Source organism: Rhinopithecus roxellana, chromosome 1 (assembly GCF_007565055.1).
Source record: "Rhinopithecus roxellana isolate Shanxi Qingling chromosome 1, ASM756505v1, whole genome shotgun sequence".
In the NCBI taxonomy this organism is placed as follows: domain Eukaryota; kingdom Metazoa; phylum Chordata; class Mammalia; order Primates; family Cercopithecidae; genus Rhinopithecus; species Rhinopithecus roxellana.
In genome coordinates this window covers 157640943-157663075 of record NC_044549.1, presented here as the reverse complement: position 1 = coordinate 157663075, position 22133 = coordinate 157640943, and the positions used below count along the sequence as shown (strand labels likewise).

The window sequence follows — 22133 nt, the reverse complement described above, 5'->3', positions numbered from 1 at the left end:
TTTCGTGAAACAACACTCACCGGGTAGGAGTTAAATGTTCTTCTAGGACTTACCAGAAAATATTCATAAATGTTTATCTGGTAGATTTTTTAATGTGTTAAATACTTTTTTCAATATAGATATGATTGCTCTTCATATCAATAATTAGAAATCTCTAACCAGGAAAATCTGAGCTCACTTAGAACCACCAATCTAATGGAACTGTTGACTCCCTGAAAACAAAACACAGACACAGATATGTATTCAATCGAAATATATTTGTCTAATATCTACAAAGTGTGAACAACTGGTCTTAAGAAAGCAGACAAAAGGCACAAAATTAGTATTACTACAGAGAAGCATTCATGCTATCTGGATTTTATAAATATTGAAGTGGCACAGTAAAAAATAAATTAAGCATTCAGCAAAAACCGGGTATTTCATTTTTTCCTTGCTTTGTATTTTGGTCACTCCTTTGACCTCATGTGTAAAGACTGAAATTTAACTGAAACCATGGAATATTTATGCAGGCGTTATGTATGTTTTAATCACAGTGCTTTCTTGCAGAGTTCGGGTTAACCAGAGAGGTACACTTGAGGAAAAAATAATCCACAGGAAATTCTCTTCTCTTTCCCCAAACTAAATACAAGATTGAGGCTGTGGTTGTGCATGTTTTCATGTGCATGTGTGTATTTAACTTCTAAAGCCCTTTTTCATCACAAAAGAAGTCTCCATATGATCGACTGATTTTCTGATGTAAAAGAAGCAACTTCTCAAAAATGTATGACCAGCGCTGTGACCATGAGAGATGGGTGGAAAACTCCTTGGTGGGCCTTCGCTCTCAGTTGTCCCAGACGTGCTCCATCCTGCAAGGCTCTGGCATAAATCTTTAACAGCTTCCTGCCAACCCCCATCCAACAGGAAATAGTTGCTTATCTTTCTTGGGCGCGGACAGACAAAACACTGAGGTGGAGAGCGAGGTGAGAATCACAATAATTTTGAAATGATAGCCATCCATACTTCTACCAGGAATGAGCCACTTTCTCCTATATGGACAGTGATTAGGCCATGCCAGTTCACCTTCATTTTGACAGGAGTTGACTAAGTGAGAATATCTTTGTGAGTGTAAAACATTTTTGGCAAAGTGAAAAATAGAAAACTTCAAACTTCATTGATAAAAAGGAGCTTACGTTTATGCACTTTAACCTTTAACCTTGGTGAGTGCAGTATTTACATGTGTAATCATAGTCAGCAGATGTGTACATAGTGCATGTGTGTGAACATATACAGTATGTACATACACATGCCCCAAATGGCTCTTGAATAAATTCATTCCTCTAGCAGAGTGTGGGGGTGCACTTTTCATAGTAAATAATTTCTCTGTTATCATTTCTTGGATTCTAATACAAGGTCTCAGTGAATGCCAACAAAACCCTGATACTCTACTACTTTAATATTCCTACAAAAACAGGGCTATACTGGAAAGCTCTGCACCTCCACCCCATCAGTGTGCCTTCCAGAGGGGATTGAAGTATACCCAGCCATCACCCTGCAAGAGAAGAAAGGAGGCATTATTACATGGAGACCTCTCAACAGGGAAAGGGGGAAGCAAGGATAACTGCAGCCAGTCTGCATCTGCCCTGTCTTAATACCTCACACACAGGCCAGGCTGCTGGCCTCAGTACCCCTCCTCAGCCCAACTGCTCTTCAGAGACCTAGATGACCTTGACCTTCCCACCCTGGCATGGCAGGAGGAAACCCCATGAAATGAGCAAAATAAAGGGGGAGCTTGGTTGGCTTCCATCAAGGCTGATTACTTGACCAAAAAAAAAAAAAAAGCACTTTGACAGTGGGACAAGAGAAAACAGAGTAGCTAGATGAATGGCCAGGGGAAAGAAAAGGCAAGGGAAGTGACTTCCAGCCCACCAGCCCACAGGGGACCCAACAAAGGCTTTCTCTAGCAGGCAGTAGTCACAAACAAATCAGCACAGGCCAATCAAATATGAAGTGGGAAAAAGGCAAGAATTAAAATGGTATTAATACATACCATCTAGTTATGACTAGAAGGCGCTATACTGAATAACTGTGCTGCTGTTCAGATGACTCTTATTCCTTACATGTCCCCAGCCCTTCTGTTATGGACATACTGGCTTTTCTTAAACCCAGGAAGAACTGTAAATGTTTTTTTCGTTGTTGTTGCTGTTTAATGCACAACCTTCCACAAAGGTCAGATAAACTAGCTCTCTCAAGCTACTAGCTCTCTCAAGAGAAAAGGGATCCACCTCACAGAAGGATCTTTCGAGGTTTTACGTCAAAAGTGGGGACCACACAGGGTCCCCACTCAGTGACCCATAAAGGCAGTCTTCTCTAGGCAGCTTTCCTGTCTGAACCAGAATCCAATCTTGAAATCTCCTTCAGTCCACAGCCCACAGTTCCTGACTCTGGGGAGAACAGTGGTGGCTCCCTGCTCTTAACATGAATCTACCCCGGTTAACCTACTATGTTGCCCCAACTCACTTCTCAAGAGCCTTGTATGTAGACAGAATAATCCCTCTTTGTAGCAGAAGTCAGGGGTTAGCAGCACCTGGGCTAAAGAAAGCCCACAGATACATTTTGATTGGCTCCTGGTATTTAATATTTTTTAATTCTTTGACCATGCAAATATGAGATTTCTCATAAAAATTCAGATTTCTGGCTCCTCATGAACAACTAGACAACCTGTTATCACCGGGAGATGAGTGGCATCTGCCCCAGTCCTCACCGGCCTGCTGCTCACTGATGTTGCTGGGTTCCTGTGGGCTTGCTTTAAGACACGTGGCTCCTACATATTCATAATGTCCAACTCTGTTCTCAGAGTGGTTCCCAATCCCTCCACAACTTCAAGGGCGTAAGGGCTTCAGCTGGGCACACAGTGCCCTGCCCACTTGCCCAGATATTATTTCTAGCTTCCAGTGTCACATATGCAGGTGACAGCAGCAGCATTTTAGGCATAGGACTCAGGCTGGCCTTCCCCTGCATGACTAGCCCTTGTGGCCCACAGGAGGCAAAGCTCTGAAAGGCAATTCTTCATCAGTGAGGGCTCCAGCCCACCCACGTGTGGAGATGGGCTGTGAGGCACTCCACAACTAGTTTGTTACTAAAGATGATGTAACAGGGGCCATGATGGTTTTCTTTTTAAAAATAGAACAGTATCCAGTCTGCAGTCCCATTCCGTTCCCTCGCAGGCAGGCTGACATGCTTTTCTGACATCGGGATACTAGAGGGGAAGTGTCAGTTGCTCGGTTCTGCCTTCCAGAAGGTTTCATGAATATTGTGGCAGAAAACCTGTCCTGAAGCCTGATCCAAAGCTGGAGTCAGAACCGAGATGCCCCAGTCTATCCCTGCCCCTGGCTGGTATTTATCCAATCCGGGGAGTCAGCAAGAAAAACCCATCTACCCTCTCAGGACAAGTTCTCTCCTGGGCAAAGGCCCAATGACAGACCGCAGAGTTACCTCCTGGATAAAATATTTGGGCTTCCATGGTGTGCGGAGGTTCTCGCGCTTCCGTTCCTCTACCCGTTGCTTCTCCTCCAGATGCCGCTTCTGCTCGGTGGCTGCGTCAATGTCCCCCAGCCGCAGGTATCGGGTCACCTCCCGCCAGAGGTTCCTGGGGATGGGTGGAGGAGAGGAAACAATCAGCCAGGCCAGCTGGCTGCAAGCTAACAGAACTCTGCCGGGAGCAGCCAGAGCAGCAAGGGGCATCCAGGCAAGCCCTCTCTGGGGTAGCTCATCCCAGACACCTCAAAGACCCCAAGAGCCTGGATCTGAACCCAGGGCTACCCAGCTCCACCTCTGTGCTGTTTCTACTCTCCACGTGCACCAGGCAGCATGCCTTTCTCAGGGCCCGGAGTTTCTGGAAATCAAATCTAATAGTAGTAGTAGTAGGCATTCTGCTACTACTACAAATAACGATAGCAGGCATATATGGCATTTGCCATATTTCTAAGCATTTTACATATATAAACCTATTTAATCCTCACAGCAACCCAATGATATATTATAGATGGTAGATTCTTTTTTTTTTTTTTAAGACGGAGTCTCACTCTGTCACCCAGGCTGGAGTGCAGTGGCCGGATCCCGGCTCACTGCAAGCTCCGCCCCCCGGGTTTACGCCATTCTCCTGCCTCAGCCTCCCGAGTAGCTGGGACCACAGGCGCCTGCCGCCACGCCCGGCTAGTTTTTTGTAGTTTTTAATAGAGACGGGGTTTCACCGTATTAGCCAGGATGGTCTCGATCTCCTGACCTCGTGATCCGCCCGTCTCGGCCTCCCAAAGTGCTGGGATTACAGGCTTGAGCCACCGCACCGGGCAGATGGTAGATTCTTATCTCCATGTTACAGAGGAGAAAAATTTAAGGTCTACATAAGGTTAGGTGACTTGCCCAAGGACAGCACGCTAGTAAATCAGAACAAGACCTGCTTTCCCACAAGGAAACCTAGAATTAGGGGTTAGAGGCTGATGCATGTGTGGTGTGTGGGTATTTGTGTGTGCATGCTTATAGTGCAGGATCTCTCTTCTCCCCACATGTCTACACAAAGCCACTTCTCTGCTCTTCTCTGCTTCATGCATTCATTGTAGAACGCAGCCTATAGTGAGGCCAGGCTGCTTGGTTCACTACCCCTCTTCAGCCCAGCTGCTCTTTGGACACTCAGATGACCTTGACCTTCCTAACCTGGCATGGCAGGAGGAAACCCCAGGAAATGAGCAAAATAAAAGGGGAGCTTGATCGGTTTACATCAATCAAGGCTGATTACTTGGCAAAAAAAAAGCACTCTGACAGTGGGACAAGATAAAAGGAAAGTAGCTAGTGTTTAACACTACTTTGTATTTGGCTTATGCTTTACACACAGCTTTCCTCCTCAGGACGTCCTTGGGACCAGCCTGTATTCAGACACACTCTGTTCTAGAGAGAAAGGAAAGGAACCATGATAAATCAGGATACCACCACCTAAGCACTTCCTCACTTAAATGCACCAGAAGGTCGGATTTCACAGACAAGGAACTGTCAGAATGCCAGGTGGTGCAGATTCCCTCCCTGGCTTCTAGAAAATGAGGCCTCTTCACCCAGGGGCCAGTGAATGCCCATCATTAGGTCCTGGGCCAGGGAGCACATCTACAGTAGGTGTCCTTAACCCTTTCCCCAGCAAGGGCTCAGAGCAGCAGGAAGGCTTGAATGCTGGCATGGTCAGGCTGAGGACAGGCGGATGGGGCTGCCAGTGAACTAGGGACAGCCAGCAGCACCTCCTGGGGGTGCAGATGCCAAAAGAAGAAATCCCATAGTTCCCACAGGCTAACAAGCAACAAAGAGTCTTAATAAGGAGTAGCTAAACTACTCTGATATCCCTGGAAGAAAAGTAGCAGGTGATCATAGTTTTGTTCTCAATAGCCAGATCAGAAACAATAGTCACGTTATGATATGAACCACAGCTTTCCCCATTCTGGGAATGCTTCATCAGAGGCAGTGTGGCAAGGGGATGGGTTTCTTCCCTCATTGCAGTCCTTCCCTTGTCCTGCTACTGCTGCCCAACAGGATGGACTGAAAAAGACAACTGGTAAGAGTCCAAGCTCTACAGTTAGACACAGAGAAAGGTTGTGCTCACTGTCCTCAAATAAACTGATTAACAAGCAAGAGTGTACTAAATCTACAACGAAGCAAAGGTTCCAGGGATACTGAAGCTCTGTTTCCATTAAACCCAGTTATTAATATAATGTATTATTTATACATACTGTGGTATCCCTGCTTTGTTTCCACTTAAAAGAACTGTTTCTATTTGGTTACAAATTCTTGTAATAATAGTAAAGCTTTCAGAAAATCATTTGTAATTTCATTTTAACCCTACATCGTATTTCTAAAGAGTGTATGCTTTTAGATTAGAGCAGTGGTTGGCAAACATTTTCTGTAGAGGGCCAGAGAGTAAACATCTTACGCTTTGCAAGCCATATGGTCTTGGTTGCAACTACCTAACTCAGCCATTGCAGCAGGAAAGCAGCCATAAGCCATATGTAAATGAATGATCATGGCTGTGTTCCAATAAAACTTTATTTACAAAATCAGCCTCAGGTTGGATTTGGCCCACAGGCCAGTTTGCTGATGTCCTACATTAAAAAATAAAACTGGCATATTCCAAGGATATTCTCCTTCTGTGCCTGCATAAACATCACATTAAGTGGCTGCATTATATTCATACCATAGCCACAGAATAGATATATGAATTGAATGGATACTTCATAATTTACTTAACCAGTTTCCAAATATTAGACAGGTGACTTCTCTTTTGTTGCTTAGTTTTCTTTAAACAAAGAACAAACCATTTTATGTTGTTTAAATTTTTTCTGAATTTAAGAGTTTCTCCTGAAAACAGATTCTTAGAAGTAGAATGCGAGATTAAAGTGGATTAATGAATTGAAAGCTACTGATCCGTGCAGCTAAACTGCCCACACTCCTACTAGAAGGACAGGGTATAGAGTGTCAGTTTTACTACACCTTTCCCAGCATTTAATTTTTTTTTAATAACATTGTTAATCTGGCAAGAAAAAAATTGTATCTCATTGACTCACTGTGCATTCTTTGATTACTATCAACTCTCTGTATTTACCTTAGCAATTAAGCAACAGATCAGTTGACAAACTTTTGCAAGACAAGCAGTAAAAGTCTCCTGAAGTCTGTCCTCACACCCCACCCCATGACCGCAGAATGACTTAACTGAAAGCTGAAAGGTTCTGCTCCTAAGTGACACAGTAGAAAATTAAAATATCTGAAGAAGCCAGGAGAACATGATTCCTGGGCCTGTTTCCAGTCGCTAAGCTTTCAAAGTCTTCTTTCTTCTCTGTCCCTTGAGTCAAGTGCCCAGCATGACTAAGCTGGAGAGGAAGACACAGCCCAGTTCTCACCTGGACTCCATGGGCCCCTGCTTCTCGAGAGGTCTGATCTTCTTGGGATACACTGGCAGTGTGGTTGTGTCGATGACTTTGGTTTCTCCATTGCTGTAGGTGAACTCTAAAGTACCATTCCATTCCCCATGGGCTTTACAAACAATGGTGTTGGTTGGGTTGTGCTTCACTTCTGCGGTAACCCTGAATTAATGAGTCAAAGGAACACACTTTGCAAAATGATAAAAACAGAGACTTCAAAGGTACACCCATCTATAAAGATTTTTTTTTTTTTTTTAATCAAGAATGGGAAGGAGGGATTGTTTTTGGAGCTTTGCTCAAAGACTAGCTCTTAAAAGATGATCTAATATCCTTGAACAGCAAAGAAAGCATCACTGGAAAAAAAGTCTATAGATTAGTTAATAGTAATACAGCAATGCTAATTTCTTAATTGTAATAAACACACAATGGATATACTGTATAAGCTATCACTGGGATGAAAATCAGGCAATTCAAGAAAAACAAAATACGTGGGAAGGGGACGAGAGATAAAAGACTACAAATATGGTGCAGTATCTATAGCTTGGGTGATAGGTGCACCAAAATCTCACAAATCACCACTAAAGAACTTACTCATGTAACCAAATACCATCTGTACCCCAATAACTTATGCAAAAATTTAATTTAAAAAAAAAGGAAAACAAAATAGCATATACTCCCTCTTCTCCAAAATAGCATCTAATAATGCTACATTTTAACCCTAAAAAGAGTGTAAGAGTGTAGGGTGAGCTTTTCAAACCTTAAATCAGGTCTATTTTGTATGGGGTCAAACATGGTTGCCCACAATCCCAACAGAGCTTACGCTGGAAAAGGAGGGAAACATCCACTCCAGCATCCACACATCCCCTGAATGAAGGCTGAGCACGACCTGGAGTCTCAGTCTCAATCAATACCTTCCTACTCACAGTAGTGGCTCTGAGGAATGACTTCAACCTCGCCTTTAGCGGGCCTTTGTGGAGATTTGTGACCTCTCTTTCACCTGCCTTGCCTGTGGGAATTCCAAGTGAAAGCAGACTCCCAGCTCCCTCTCCACCACTGAGCTTTCTGCACCGTAGAAGGAACACCGCAGAAATGGGGACACCCGCTCCAAAGCAACCACGTGTAGGGTCTAAACTCCCCTTTTCCTTAAGGCCCAGCTCAGGCCAAATTTAGAGTTTTCAAACAGACTGGGAGGCTTTCTCCTTGAGCCTAAAAACAGTCAGCAAGGCAGAGGCTCACAGGCAGGTATGAGGCATCTTCTGGGTTGCACACAGTGGAAGGGTGTTAGTGGCATGCTGGTAAATATTTAACAACTGGATCTCCAAAAGGGAAAACACCTGATTTGTACCATTTGCCAATTTCTGTGGTGCCCATCATGGCTGATTTCAACACCAACATGATAACACTGAACGTGAAGTACACACAAATCAGTTCTCACGAGCTGGTGTGTGCTGGTTCCAGGTGCCCCCAAGGGTGTCCACATGCCCCTGTGACACTCTGATACACTCACACTAATGCCATGCAGAATAATGCTTTCCAAGAAAATGAGCGAAGATGGAAGCTTGTTTGTATAGTGTATCTTGCTTAACGCAGTAGAGTTGTGCTGAAAGAGGAATTTTTTATAGCTGCAGCAATAAAAACAATTGTGTGCTTCCTCAAAGAGCAGACCTCTCCTTCAATTACTCAGACTTGGGCTTCCCAAGTTTTTCAAAAGAAAGAAATGATCCTGACCTCATGGATGCATGACACAGAATTGAGGATACTGTAGCCAACTAATGTGAAATGGGGAACTGTCTGGCTATGTCTGGGTTCAAAGATTCAATCACTTTAGAGCAAAGCAACAAACTGTGGCTTCAGAAGGGGGAGTTTATTCCAACAAACAGAAGTGCTTTCATTCTCTGGCGTCTGCTCTACAAATGCGTCACCAAAGATTTAACCTTAAGTGTAGAGTGGGGAGGACTCCAAAAAACTGCCATGTAAGGTAGGGAAAAGGCATCTCTTTTGGAAAAGATCTTAACAATTCTATCTTGATTTTCAACTCATCCCATTACTGAAACTCAGTCTTCTAATGGTGAAAGGAAACTCAGGGCATCGTGTTAAGACAAAGCCAGAGCCTCTCCGGCCAGCTCCTACCTGTGGACTTTCCCTCCATAGAAAGGCTTCGTGTGGAATATCACCGTCGCTGAGTACCCAGTCTTGGCACAGTTGATGCTGACTTTTCCTCCGAGCTCCACCCATGGGATGGTGAGAATGGACCGGGCGTAGGCACTAGGCAGGGTGAATACGTACTCCTCCCCGTGTTCCAGGAGCCTCAACACACCTCCAGGGAGAGAGGGGGGAGAGTTAGCCATGCAAAAACACCAAGAGGGCACGGGGGATCAGAAGAAATGAAGACGGGAAACCACAGAGCCTCTTGCACAGATGTCACATTTCCCACCTCTGCAGAGGTGAGCTGCTCGTTCACCGTGAGCTCTACTGTGTGAAAGGCACTGAGAATACAGCAGTGAATAAGACAGACCCACTTTCTGCCCTCAGAGAACAGAACAGAAAGGTGGTCATTAGTCACCAAATGAACACAAAATTTAACAGTGATAAAGGTAGGAAGGCAAGGTGGCCAGTGCAATGGAGGCCTCCAAGAGGAGAGACTCACCTGGTAAGGGAAGGTGTCCCTAAGAAAATTAACAGGGGAAGGAAGAGTGTTCTGGGCAGGGGGAAAAGCACGTGCAAAGGCCCTGGGGTAGGAAGGAGACTGGTAAGTGTGAAGAGGCTGGGAAGAGGGCCCACATGCAGAAGAGAGATGGTATGTCTAGTTTGGAGGATGACCAAGTCAGCAGGGGCCAGACCTTGTCTTTTAAACTTCTAGGAAGAGTTCTGCCTTTATCCTGAGAGCTACAGAGACAACCTCAATGGTTCTCACAAAAATAGAGAAATCAGGCTGTACAGCTGCTGTCAGCAACCTTGGGAAAGACACCTGCCAAGAGTGGGAATCTAACACTGACTGCCCACTCACCTCCAGAGGAGGGGTCTCCAACCTACAACCCAAAGTGGGAAAGGCCTTATTCCTCTTGAAGCAATGCAGAATTAGGTGGGTTTGTTCATTTTTCTAGGGAACAGGGTCACAGTTTTCATCAAGTCCTCAAAGACCACCCCCAAAGTATAGAAGCTCCCAGGATTGCTGTAGAGTTGTATACAGAGGCCCTATACAGACTGGCAGAGGCTCTGAGGCTCTGAGACCCAGCACTACAGCTCTCTTAAGATCACGTCTCCACAAGGCACCTCTCAGTCTCCCATCCAATACTCTGGCACTTGGCTCCCTAGAGATGCACATTCTCAGCTCCACTCCAGCTCACCCCAGGCCTCGCTCTAGGGCTGCTCTGAGCTTGTCAAAAGCACTCTGAGCCTTAGGAGGGTAGAGGACCAGAGGTGGTTAGTGACGGCACCTTCCTGGGCTTCCAGTCCTCTACTGGAACGAGTGAAGAGTGGGGTCAATGGCTCCCACATGAGAGCACTTTCCAGCTGCCAGACATTCCTGGGAGCTCCATATGAACTCTCTTCTTCAGCTCACAACGGCCCTATTTGGCAATGATTATCGTTTTAGTAAGAATGAGGAAACAAACTTTTAGGAGAGGTTAAGTAATTCAGCCGTTTGGTACTTCCCTCTTAGGCTAGATATGCATCTAAATCACTCAGAGCTAGAATTTGCCTAGGGGAGGGAGGGAAGGAGAGAGAAAGAGAGAGAGAACCAGAACACCAGGAGGATAGGGAGAGAGAGGAGGAGGGGGACGGGGAGGAAGGGCAAGTTTCTTTTAGTACAGATGAGCTTGCCAAGGGAGTCTGAGGAGAGACGGGGTTAATTTGTACAAAGGAGTCATGATTGCTCTTAGTTTCTAAAGTCAATACTAAGATGTGTTCAACTATAGTTCAATTTACCCTGAGAATTCCTCTAACTGCCCATGCACTACGGTATTTAGGACACACTAGGCTTGTCCGAACCAGCAACATCACTCTCAGCTCTCAGTTAAGTCCATTAAAGTCAGTCTTCCCAATCCATGAAATACTTGGCTGGTTCTGAAAACCCAAGTTGACATGCTATAGTACATGTTTCAGGGCCTCAATGCCTCTCAGTGTGAGGGATCCTCAGACACATGGACACATGCAGGCACCCAGAAGAAGCAGATCATGTGGGCTGGACTGGAGGGCAGACATCACAGCAGCATTTACATCCTCTCTCTCTGGCTGGGAACATAACTGAATACATTTAATGCAAATCCACAAATAGTGTAAGTCCACTACAGCAGATACACTGCATATCAGAACAGACCGGCCTTCTCCCCTCTTCTCTGCTCCAACTTGCTGGAGCTCTCTTGACTAAACTGATCTTGCTAAAAGTAAAGCCCAGACCACCTCTTGCTCCCACTGTTACTCATTCTTCCTTCTGCATTTTAGAGAGAAGAGCATCCAAGATGACCCTATCCAAGCAGTTAAGGGAGGAGTGTTGTGTTCTGAGGAGAATTAGACATTGGTGTTTCAATCCTGATAGTTTCTGATCAGGACCCCTGGAGGAGAATGGCCAAGCCTGACACTGTGTTTTGTTCAAAGCCTACAGTTGCATCTGACTTCTTTGCATTAGGTTGAGAAGACAGCCTAAAGCAGGTGGAAAATTGCAGCCAATGTCAAACACAGATCAATACTTGGTTCTTCTTGACCAACAGCCAGGGAAAGTGGAAGAGAGAGAGGTCACCTCAAATATCCCTCTCTACTCAAGTTTTATCTCCCAAGACCCTGGTTCCTTGGGTGCCAGCTGTATCCTCACAGACTTGGAAACGGTGGCAGCTGAGAGAGGCCCCTGGACCCTGTAGAGAAGGCTACCATTCACCATGCCTTCAAGGACCCAGAGGAGAGGGTCCACCACCACCCTCCCCACAGCACTAATGGACTAAGATAGCCCCCAACTTAACTATGGTTCAACTTGCAATGTTTTGACCTTACAATGGTGCCAAAGCAGTAAGTGTTCAATAGAAACCGTGCTTTGAATTTTGGTCTTTTCCCAGGCTAGTGATACGTGGGATGACACTCTCGTGTAATGCCAGGCAGCAGCAGTGAGGCTCTTTTTCTTTTTTGGAGACAGGGTCCCACTCAGTCACTCAGGCTGAAGTGTAGTGGCACAATCATGGCTCACTGCAGCCTTGACCTCCTGGACTCAAGCAATCCTCCTGAGTAGCTGGGACTACAAGCATGCGCCACCATGCCTGACTAATTAAAAAAAAAAAAAGTTATTTGTAGAGACGAGGTCTCCGTATGTTGCCCAAGCTGGTCTTGAACTCTTGGGCTCAAGCGATCCTCCTGCCTCTGCCTCCCAAAGTGAGTATAAACAACCTCCTATATAGTTTGGATATTTGACCCCCTCCAAACCTCATGTTGAAATTCGATCCCCAATGTTGGAGGTGGGGCCTAGTGAGAGGTGTTTTGGTCATGGGGAGGGATCTCTCATTAATGACTTACGGCCAGCCTAGCAGTAATGAGTGAGTGCTCGTATTAGTAGTTCTTGCAAGAGCTCCCCTGAGAGCTAGTTGTCAAAAAGAGGCTAGGCCTGTGCAGTGGCTCACTCCTGTAATCCCAGCACTTTGGGAGGTGGAGGTAGGAAGATGACTTGAGCCCAGGAGTTTGAGACCAGCCTGGACAACATGACGAAACCTTGTTTCTACAAAAAAATTTTAAAAAAAAATTAGTTGGGCATGGTGATGAGCACCTGTAGTCCCAGCTACTTGGGAGGTTAAGATAGGAGGATCACTTGAGCCCGGGAAGTCGAGGATGCAGTGAGCCATGGTCATGTCACTGCACTTCAGCCTGGACAACACAGTGAGACCCTGTCTCAAATGGATGGATGGATGAATGAATGAATGAATGAATGAATGAATGAATGAATGAATGGAAAAGAGCCTGGCACCTCCCCCACCTTGCTTCTGCTCTTGCCATGTGACCCCCACTCAGGCGTTCCCCTTCCTCATCCACCACGAGTGGATGTAGCCTGAGGCCCTCGTCAGAAGCAGATGCTAGTGCCATGCTTTTTGTACAGCCTGCTGAACTGTGAGTCAAATGAACCTCTTTTCTCTCAGGTATTCCTTTATAGCAATGCAAATGGACTAGGACACAACCCATCCTCTCCAGTGTGCTGTGCTGCCAGATGATTCTGCCCAATGGCAGGCTCATGTAAGGGTTCTGAGCACGTTTCAGGTAGGCTGGGTTAAGCGAGGATGTTGCTAGGCTAGGTATATTAAATGTAGTTTCAACTTAGGATATTTTCACCTTCGGATGGGCTTATTGGGACATAACCCCGTCATAAGCCAAGGAGCATCTCTACTCGGTAGTAAAATCCTTCCAGGCAAGCAGTATGTCTCCCTGGCATCATAACCTCGCCCCTGATGTCTACTGCATTCCTATTTTGTGGTTCACACTTCACGTCTTTAACTGGGATACCTGGGGACTCCCACCGCTTGCACGTCTAGCAGGAAACTTCTACAGACTGGGAACACACAACAGCCACAAACTCAGCTGGCTGGTATTCCTAGTCTCATTCATAAATATAAACTTTGTAGTAAGGTAGGATTGTACAGCTGAGATTTCCTTCACCATGTTTTTTCATGGAGAATATGCCACAGCTTTTTTAAGACCTGGGTGAAATCTTAGAGGATCATTCCAAGTCCTCCATCACTCACCAGCCTGGCAATCTTAACTTCTCTGTGCCTCAGTTTCCTCATCTGTGACGCAGAGATAATGGTATCTGTACCTCCCACGGCTGTGGTAAAGATGGAGAAGGCCATTCTAAGCTCAGCTAACAGCACTGCAGTGTGGCACACTGCCAAAATCCTGAAGGTTTTATGTCTTAATTACTCCTCATTCTTTAAAGCGGCCCTCTCTGTGGGTATCGCTACCTGGCAATAAAGAGGAAACTACAGCGTCTTCCAACGGGCTATGCCTGTGAGGGATGGAAGAGACACAGGGCAGACTTTCTCTAATGTAGCACTTTGCATAAGAGATAGCATCCTCCTCCCATTTGTCTTCAGAAAAATCTCTTCCAAATCAAGGTAAATTTTCCCCCAAGTCCTGGGGGAGGTCAGTGAGCCTCCGAGCTAAACTGATTAGAAGGCATTGGCAAGACCACATGCCTTTGGCTTTTTTTCTGAAAATCCATAAATGTGTGTTCATTCATTAAATCACCTGCAATTATGCCTTCTTAGTACTCTTTTTTGCAGGGTTACTTTCAAAAAACAAAAATCTCTCCTTAACATGAATAAAAGACTACATTAAAATTAGACTTACAAATGGGATCACAAATATAAGTTACTTCTTCATTTGGCCTAACAGCTAAGAAAAGCTTTTAAAAAAACATCAAATAATCAATCCTTCCATGCATGGTTAGTCCTCAGGCTGGGAAATCTTCATTTGAAATTCCACAAATTGATTCACCAATAAACATAAAGGCAAAGCATTACAATTTTCAAACTGATAAACTTAAAATAATTTTGTGCCCAATCTCAATCTGAGGAACCAAAATATTCCTCTGGGACATTGATTCTGGAAAGCAGAGTCACAGAAGGAACTCTGGGAAGTGTGTTTGCAGAGCCGGCAGCATCGGCACTCACGAGCCCAGTGGCAATCATGTCGCTTCCTCTCATTAGAACTGTCTTTCCCCACAGACTCAATTAAGAGCCTGTATCATTTACCAGGCATTGATTCAGGCATTTTGAGGGAAGTGGGCTGCAAAGAGCGGCTGAACACCCCTCAGCTCCACAGTGGTGCGGGGTTGGGAGGGGTGAGCATCCCACACCATGGACAGAAGTCTTAGGTTGACTGAACGGTGTCAGCTCTCACTGTCAAAGCAATAGAAACGACAGGATGGGAGAAAGTGGTGCAGTCTCTGGGGTCAACCTGAGTGAATTCAGGGCATAATGAAGCACTTCATAATAGCATTTCATTACAGTCAAATATGCCACAGCCTAAAGGCCATGATTTAAGAGATAAGCCCACATAGTTACATTCACAATTTCAAGTGGACCCATGGAAGATCTCATTTTTATAATGAGGAGATGGAAAAAGCATTATTTACACCCAATCAACAAATTCATGGAATGTGCAGGAAATATGCAAGGTAAGGGGAACTATCTGACCTCCTGCCTTCCCCCAATCAAAGGAGCTCTGAGTGTGAGAGCCAGAATCTTCTGCTTCAAAGTTTGGAGATTCTCAGAAATCGTTTGTGTGAAAAATCAGATCCTGCGTTACAGAGGACACATTTTAATTAATAAAAAAGATAAGGGGATATGGCTACTGAAAGGACTTAGGCAAACTCAAGGTCTCACAAGAACGAGCCAAGGGTCCCCCAGTCCTGCCCAGGCCCACCCACAGCAGGAGAATATCAGGTGAGTGGCCAGGAAGAGCCATGTCCAGGAGGGGCCTTTCACAGTCTCTCTCCAGAATCTTCTTTCTGAACTCAGCATGCTATTGAGAAGTTCTGAGTGGAATTTTCAAGCAGTTAGAAAAAAAGCAGCAAATTCTAATTCTGCTTCATCTGCAGGCTGCATCTGAGGGCCTCAGGAGAGGGTGTTCCATGGCTTCTCACCCACGACACTGTGGTCCTGGGCTGGGTAAAGTGAATCAAGGCCTCCAGCCCCTGCCTGCTGCCTATGAGTCACGGAGGAGCTACGATCTTGAGACCTCACAGGCCTACCCTGTGGAGACACAGATATTCAACAACGGCCAACAGTAAGACAGAGTAAAGATGTCGGTTAGTTCAGGGGACAGAGGGCTAAAAGGACCTCATCATTCTCTCAAGTTCAGCTGCAGAGGCAATGAAAGGAGGCCATGTGCTGTGCTGGGCTGAGGGGTGCCCTGTTAATGGTACGGTTTAAGTGAAAGGGCTAGAGACACCAGAGGGAGACAGAAAGGACGAGGGTGCAGGGAAGCAGAGGGAAGAAGAAGATGACAAACACGCTGTGTAGAGGCGTGGGAAAGAAGGGAAAGATGAACACATTGTGTGGGGAAGGGAGAATAACCAGCTTTAAAACACAATCACACACGTGACACCATTGCACACCCACCTCCTTGTTGGAGCCCACTGCTGGTGGTCGGAGACAGGGGAACAGTGACTACTATTTGGTAGGGAAGGAAGGATCCTGAAGGGAGAGATTGCGTTTCTGTAAAGAATTCCCTAAATCACTAACAATGGATTTGCAAATCCACCTTTTCAAAAATGTCCACATATTTGTCTAATGGCAAGAATTAGGGGCTCACACACTGAGGCATTGACCATCTACTCCAATTTAAGAATCTGGCTTTCCCATGCCTTGACAAGCGGCAACAAGCACTTCCGTTGAGTGCAGGGAAATCTCCAGACAAAAGGCATTCTATTCACCAAGCACTTACTCTGACTAATCACAGATTCAAACTGTGTGTGTGTATGTGCGTGTGTGTGTGTGTGCATGTGTGCATGCGTGTGTATGGGAGGGGGGTAGGGGAAGAAGATAAGTAAGAAACAACTTCCCTCTCTACTTCTGTCTTTGCACTGGGCCCTCCCCACTTCCGCCTTCAGCTATTCTTCACTCAGCCAACACGGATGCTGCTAAAATCATGTCTATCCTCCAGGGACTGCCATCTCAGAGCAAACGGCAAAGTCCTTCCAGGTCCCCAAAATCAGATCCCAAAATGTGGCCTCTCCTCTCTGGCCTTATTTCCTCTCTTCCCGGCCACCCACTCACTCTGCTGCAGACACAGTGGCCCCTGGCTGTCCTCAAAACACCCCAGCCACTCACTCCCAACCTGGAGCCTTACCACTTGCTGTTCTTTTTTGCCTAGAAGACCCCTTCTTAAACCTGCTTCAGGCCTTTCCTCAGCTGCTCTATCTTGTTGAGGTCCGCATTAGGGAAAATTGCAACCTCCCTGCCCCAGCTTCACTCTCTCTCCTCCTTCCTACTTTGTCTTAGTGTCAATCATCATCTATCACACTGAGGACTTCACGCACATGTCTTGTCTTCTCTCTGGCCCTCCTGTTGGAGCATGAGCTCCCTGGGGCCCGGAATCTGTGTGCTGTGGCCTCTGCTGCATCTCTGGCATTAAGGATGTTGCCAATCACTTAACAAATAAACGGAGGAATGGATAAGTGAATGGGTAAATGACAGATTTATTTGAGCCACCACTGTTACAGATAAGGAGGTAAACATGTTTAAAATACTATCTGTAGAAAACGTGTAAGGAATCATCTCGCATACGGGACCATAAATACAAAGTGTGAACTGTCTTCTGTACCTTTTCTAGCAAACAAACATATTTCATCTTCAAAATATTTATTATGTGGGAAATTTAGAATAAGGAATAAAATTAAATAGAATGAGATGAGTCTCCTGAATACCAATTTTTGTTTTTAAGAAAAGGAAAAGATTTTTTTTTACCAATATAAACCTCATAGCATGAGGCAAGCCTGAAGCAACCTACGAAAACACAGAGCCCCAGATAAGTCAAAATCAGGATTAATGTTGCTCCCATTTCTAATTACAAACTCAAGTATAAAAATCAATGTGAACAACTCCTCCCACAGGGGAGTCCTTGGCAATCTTCTCCCTGCTTTCAACAGGAAGAGCTACCCGAGTATTCTAACCAGAGCTCTCAGTTCATGCAACTTCAAGAGTCCCCAGTCTGGGCTGAGACACACTTCTTGAAACCTGCCAGGGGGCTTTAACCCAATAGTGCTGCGTGGTGGCAGCTTCCTGTCGCTTCATCCAAGGAGAAGGCAGAGTTCAGGAGGACAAGCAGTCACTGGGGTCAGAAAAGAGGCCGGTAAGGAAATACCTCTTGTTCCTCTAGCCCTGCCCCTCCGAGAAACACACTTGAATCAAGTTTTCTCAGTGTCAGAGAGAGGCCTCAACAGCCCTGGCTGTGTCCATGTAGGGCTCTAACCCCCCTGACCAGGTCCCCCTTCCCTGGCCCACCGCCTGCTGCTCAACCCTGCTCCTCTGCTCTTCCTGGGCTTGTGAACCTCCTCAGGGGGCTGCCTGAACCTCCTCAGATTCTGGTATCTCATCCACAGGTCAGAGATGAGCTGAGAAATGGCCCCTGACTCAAGGAGACCCCAGCAGCTGTCCTGCATCCCCCTTTAATGGCTTATGCTGAGGGCAGGATGGATATTGTTGTGAATTATGCATGGGTTCCTAGGCAAGCTGCCCCCTCGGGCTCCTCATCTGTGAAATGAGGATAGCTGGACTCATCCAAGGTCTGCTGAGCATTCTGAAGCAACAGAATCCTTTTGGAAATAAACTTATATAGGGAAGTCCATCTGGTAAACAGGTAAGGATGGACAGAGATGCTCAGGCTGGAGTGGACTTGGGAAGAAGACCAGCCTCACCACTCACTCTCTGTGCCCCTCTAAGGAGCCTGGGATTCTCTACAGCACAGCTGGAAACCCTGGAGCATATGGTGGACAAATGCCCTTTCAGCTACAAGATTTCATGGTCCAGTCATCACTGGTAACAATTCCTCTTTAAGAAGAGAGACGACTTCTGGCATCCCTCTCCCCTTGTCACCAGCAGGAAAAGCCAGACAACCCAGTCATAAATTGGGACTTTTCTAATTGGAAAACAGTTGCAATACTGCACTCTCACAGAAGATAACCTAAGAGGGGGATAATATTCATTATTGATGAGGTTTATCTAAAGATAGATGTATTTTTACATCTTTCCCCCACAGATACAACCCACCTCCATCTGAATTGTAGAAAAGGCCTAAACTGGGTGGCCCAAGATCATCCTGGTGACAGGTGTGTCCCTGGCCTCCTGCACAAATTAATGAATGTCTCATTGGTGAACTTCTTGATCCTGATTGATCCTTGAGAGGAAGGTGTGAGGAGTGCAGCAGGAGCTGGCTGATTACTAGACCTGTGTGCAAGGAAGACCCCGGTGAAGGCCCGACACGAATGCCGAGTGCATCTGTGGGCACTCTGGAGTTGCCGTCTTATCTATGCAAGGGGGACGGCACTTTGGGGTGTAAACCTAACAGACCAGCGGAACCCAAGAGTGGGTCTTTTCCTAAATAGAACCATTGCATGCAAACCCTAAATAAGGAAGAATTGTCTACATTTATAGTCCCCAATTCCTCTCCTTCCTTCTCTCTTGACTTTATTCTAGTCAGATTTTCACTAGTGCTACTCCACTGACAACTGCTGTCAAGGTCACGAGTGACCTTCATGATCCAAAATCCATGATCGCTTCTCAGTTCTCATCTTACTGAAGTAACCAGGCATCACGTGATGCAATTGATCACTCTCACACTTTGAAGGCCTTCTTCACCTGCCTCGCAGGGAGCACCTTCTCCCATTCCATTCAGTCTACTTCTCTGGCCACCCCTCATCAGTCTCCTCGGCTGGCTGTTCATCTTGTGGACCTCTTAATGCTGCTTAATGCTTCAGAAATCAGTGCTCACTCAGCAGTCACATTAGTCTCAAGGCCTTAAATATTTTATCTCAGCCAGGACCCTCCCTATGCAACTCCAGCTTGCATACACAATTGCCTACTCTAGCACTCCCTTCAATGACCAAACCCTAACAACCGCCCTGAACTCCCATACTTTCCCTTCAACGTAGCCCAATACCCAGCCCTCAGTCTTCCCATCTCAGTTAACAGCTAGTCCATCCTTCTAGGTGCTCAGGTCAAAACCTTGGCAATACTTTCTCTCACACTCCACATCCCATCCAGAGGCAAATCCTCTTGGCTCTAACTTTAGAACCCATCCAGATCCTTACTACTCCACTACTTTTACTTCCTCCACTATTTTCCACCTGGTCCAAGCCACCATCATCACCTGCTTAGTTATTCTCACAACCTCCTCCCTAGTCTCCTTGTTTCCACCATTACCCCTGTCAGGGTCTGTTTTCAACAAATGGCTGGAGCAGTCTTGCGGAACAGTGAGATTGAGCCTGGTACTCTCCGGCTCAAAAGTGCCAGTGGCTTCCTGGCTCCCTCACTGTAAGAGCCAGTGTCCTTAGCAATAGCCCATGAGGTCCTACATAATCTGGCCACCATCACCTCCCTGACCTCCACCTGCCCCTGTTCACCCTGCTCCAGTCACATGGGCTTCCTGTCTCCATCCCCATGCCAGGGACATTTTACCTCTAGGCCTCTGCCTCATTCTTTCTGCACACAAACTCTTTCCCAGTGATCTATAAGGCTTGCCTTGCCCACTCTTTGCCCACTTTGGGTCTTTCCTCAAAGAACACCTTAGTGAGGCCTTCCCACTGGCCAGCTCATCTGAAAGTTCAACCGCCCTCTCCCTCGTCTTCCCCAGACCCCTACCTGCTTTATGTTTCTCTACAACACTTATCGTTCTTCAGCTTACCACACAATCAATTTTATTTACTTATTTCATTTCCCCATGAGAAAGAAGAATAGAAGCATCATAAGAACACAGCTTTTTTGGTCTGTTTTGTTTACTCAAGTAGCCACAGCTCCTAAGGCAATGTCAAGCATCCAGCAGGTGCTCGATAAAAATGTGCTAAGGGAATGAAAGGTGCTCTTATCTCATGGGGTTTTGGAAGGGCTTCTAAGGAGCCATGTACTCTCTGAAACTCAAAGACAAATTTGGAGTTCGATTCTTTTTTTCTAGGAAGAGAATCACAGCCTTAGAGCCTTGAAGACATTTGTGACTCAAAAAAAAGTTGGCAGAACCAGTAACACAGATGCTTGAATTTAACAAGGATTATTATAAGTTTCTTCAAACAATGAATAAACTTCATTCACAGCTATTTGCTAAAATAAGAATGCGTGATCTACCAGTGGTGTGATTATACTATGTTCTTTCTTCAGAATTTCTAGCATAGAGTCGAAAGATTTGTCTTGGGAATTTTTATGAGCAGATTTTGAATAGGCAGCATGATTATCCTCATTGTCTGTGAGCCAGAACACCGGTGAGGAGGAATAAAAATGTGTTTTCACAGATTTGGAGGCCAACTCTTATAGTCATGCAAAGCTGAAAGAAAAACGTACCTGTAAGACGCGCACGCACACACACAGCACGGGAAGGTCCAGGTGTGAAGGTCCAGGTGGGCGGCTGTCAAGCACATATCCATTACCTTGGCCCCACTGCCAGAAGTGGCAGTGGAATCGATGGGAGCCCAGCCTTGTCTCCAAATAACAAAACCCATCCCTTTTACCACCCACCCTGTCATTCCAAAACAAGTTAAAAGCAACCACAAAAAAAAACTCCACACACAAAATTATCAATCATCCACCAGGTATAGAAATGTCACTGTGTAAGAGCCAAACTCCAACACACGACATGGCTTACCTTCCCCTATCATAGAGACCCCCACGGACATGCCCATGAACTTGCTTTTGGTCCATACATGAGTGCTGACGCACAGTCTCTTCTCCTTGCACTCACAGTAGAAGCAGGAGATGGGTGGGTGATGGGACACTTGCTCAGCCACAAACCTTAGTTTGTAGCTTTTGGAAGGGTCATCGGCCATTGGGTGTTCATGACAGCCAGCAGGAGAGCGGGGAGCAGTCCTCTTAGGCTTGACTCTGTCCTTGGGAACTTCCCAGGAGCAGTGAAATGTCTCGCCTATGATGGGGTTGTAGGGCTTCTTGGCTAAAGCGCCCTTGCGGCCCTCGTGAAAGGCTGTGAGATAATACTCCACGAAGCAAATGACTCTCTCCTCTGGTGTGGCCCCAGCGGTGATGGCCAGCAGTAGATCTGGGTGAGCCATAAAATCTGCATACATCTCCAGCAAAGAGCGCTTCTCCAGGATAAAGGTGGGAAGCACCACCTGCATTTGGAAGGACACCAAGTCAGACAGGAATCCCTGGGATTACATGGAAAAGCTGAAAAGAAAAGTAAAGGCTGCAACCACTGTCAAGCAGATTCGTAACATCTCCAGCCGGGGAGCAGTCTGTTTTGACTTGTGCACAAATGACAAATCAAGGGAAACAATATCAAAGAAATGAGAAGTGGCAGTGGAATCGATGGGAGCCCAGCTTTGTCAACAAGACTGTTCTGAGTCATTTTCTTCCTTGCTTACCTGGGCTAACACAACAGTCTCTGTCCCAGTCTCCACCGCCATCTCTCCCCTAGCTCTCCATTATTTAGGGATGTGAAGGAAACAGCCTCGAAGGGCTTTTCTGTATTCCCCCTGCCATCAGGCACGGAAAAGTGGGGCGGCGGGGGCGG

The 22133-nt window shown here is 46.0% G+C and overlaps 1 protein-coding gene across 4 annotated transcripts in view; it reads right to left on the bottom strand.

Annotated features, from left to right (window-relative positions):
* Positions 1-238: 238 nt before the first annotated feature.
* OSBPL10 (oxysterol binding protein like 10) overlaps positions 239-22133 on the bottom strand; it is a 329028-nt gene continuing 307133 nt past the window's right edge. For 3 of the 4 annotated variants that reach the window (XM_010354464.2, XM_030932578.1, XM_030932583.1), the window contains 4 exons: positions 21252-21732; positions 9060-9246; positions 6909-7091; positions 239-3625 (listed from right to left, as the gene is read on the bottom strand). In XM_010354464.2, the coding sequence (XP_010352766.1) occupies positions 3412-3625; positions 6909-7091; positions 9060-9246; positions 21252-21732 (1065 nt within the window). In that variant the 3' untranslated portion in view covers positions 239-3411. The remainder of the gene's footprint in view (positions 3626-6908; positions 7092-9059; positions 9247-21251; positions 21733-22133) is intronic. The other variant, XM_010354465.2, reaches the window with a different exon arrangement.